The sequence below is a fragment of the Amphimedon queenslandica genome, unplaced genomic scaffold (genome assembly GCF_000090795.2).
Source record: "Amphimedon queenslandica unplaced genomic scaffold, v1.1 AMPQUscaffold_5675_Cont22359, whole genome shotgun sequence".
Taxonomy (NCBI): domain Eukaryota; kingdom Metazoa; phylum Porifera; class Demospongiae; order Haplosclerida; family Niphatidae; genus Amphimedon; species Amphimedon queenslandica.
The window spans coordinates 1-1,722 of NW_003554026.1; the positions used below are offsets into that span (position 1 = coordinate 1).

Genomic DNA, 1,722 nt, shown 5'->3' on the forward strand with positions numbered 1-1,722 from the left:
AATATTTTTTGCAACTTTTCCCAGAGTCTAAGCTAGTTTTATCCAAACATCCAAACCAAACCATCATCATGGATTCTGCTACAGGCATTACTGTCACATTAGTTTCACATAGCCCGGCTACCAGACTGACATTAAGCAAACCAGATGAACGCATATGCTCCAAGATTGTTCAAACATACGAGAAGATTGCTGAGAGTGCTATAAGCCGTGGCATTGCTGCTGTCAACTACAAGTTTATCAAAGTGTGTGCAGAGAGCGATCACTCAAAAATTCGATACATTCCTTCATGTCACTATCACATACTGCCTGATGACAAGCTCTGCTCTAAATGCAATGAAGCTGCCACTGGTGATGATGTTAAACTTCTACAGGTTTGGAATAAAACATGAAGGAGGTGAGTTTGTATGTTTTAAACTTAAATCAATAATAGTGAATTTATTTTTGTATATAGCATCCCATTAAAGATTGTTTTCAGTCAACTGAAGGTAAAATTTTATACTTTATATTACGGCTGATATAATTTATCATTTCATGACAGGTTTGACACAGGTAAAGGGAAAGGAAATAGCTGATGTAGCAGATAAGATTACTTCATTTGCTTCTGAAAATGTACCAGTTCATCTAGATGCCATTACGAAAGCTTTTAACTGCACTGATGATGCTAAAGATCTGCAAGCTGATGACATTACCATCAATAGAATCATTCTGTCATGGTATGAGAGCAAAAGAGATACTCAAGAGCCCAGACGACAATTGGCCAGAAAGATTTTTGAGGTAGGAAGGCAAGTTTCTCAATCTTGTGAAAGTGAAGATGAACAGAAGAAATTGATCACAGAGTACATCAATATGTCAAAAAACCTGGATGTGTATTTTGATCCAGAGGCTTTAAATTAAAACTTTAAAAGCTAGATTTTTGCTGTTTTTAGTATAGCATAGTTTTTAGTATAGTCACTCAGTCAGACTGAGTTTTTATATAGTTGCTATTGTGAGATTAGATACATTATACACACACTGTATACTCTAGCATCTTTTGATATACAGTATCTAGATATATATGTACATTAAATATAGTCTAATTATCATAATACATGATAATAGTTTTAACTTTTATAAAGAAACGTAATTTTATTTGTAATTGTGTTTACAACACTAAATCTATAGTAGTGTCTGATATTTATATTTTTTGCAAACTTATGATCTTTTCACTGCATACCTCAGAATATCCATAATTACTAAATGATCTGCCAAACTGAAGTACATGTAGGAAGAGCTGAGGCAGGATGTTCGTTTAAAAATATTCAATTGATACAATCTTTATCAATAACTAAAGTAACACACAACAGCAATTTTATATTGTATTTCTAGCCCTTAAATTAACACGAGGTCTAGCAATTTTTAGTTTTAATTTTTTGACAACAGCGTTTCATTTTTGCGACACTCCTAGAAAAGAAATAAGGAGACACAGAGAGGCAGAATAAAAAAAGAGTAACTACATGTATATCCTTCTCATTTTCTCTTACTTCTTGAAAGTCTTTAACAGTTTTGTAATACTTCCTTTGCTTGTCAATGAGATCAAGATGGATGGTTGTCAGTCGATCTTTCTCTTTCCTCTCCTCAACACATCTCTGACCCAACTGCTCCTTGTCTTGCTTGATACCGTCCAATATCTGCTGGACTTGCTGTAAGAACAATTCCTTGTTTTTATCAGAACTCATAGCTCTT

At 33.9% G+C, this 1,722-nt stretch overlaps 1 protein-coding gene and 1 long non-coding RNA gene across 2 annotated transcripts; one reads left to right on the plus strand and one right to left on the minus strand.

Moving 5' to 3' along the window:
* Window positions 1-68: 68 nt before the first annotated feature.
* Window positions 69-909, plus strand: LOC109592297 (uncharacterized). The gene is made up of 3 exons (XM_020007783.1): window positions 69-371; window positions 452-485; window positions 539-909. The coding sequence occupies exons 1-3, from the start codon at window positions 69-71 to the stop codon at window positions 892-894; spliced, it is 693 nt and encodes a 230-aa protein (XP_019863342.1). The 3' UTR covers window positions 895-909.
* A 388-nt stretch (window positions 910-1,297) lies between these two features.
* Window positions 1,298-1,713, minus strand: LOC109592298 (uncharacterized). Its single transcript, XR_002190277.1, has 2 exons — window positions 1,521-1,713; window positions 1,298-1,440 (listed from the first exon to the last, which is right to left on the minus strand). It is a non-coding gene; the product is annotated as an uncharacterized LOC109592298 (long non-coding RNA).
* Window positions 1,714-1,722: the final 9 nt, after the last annotated feature.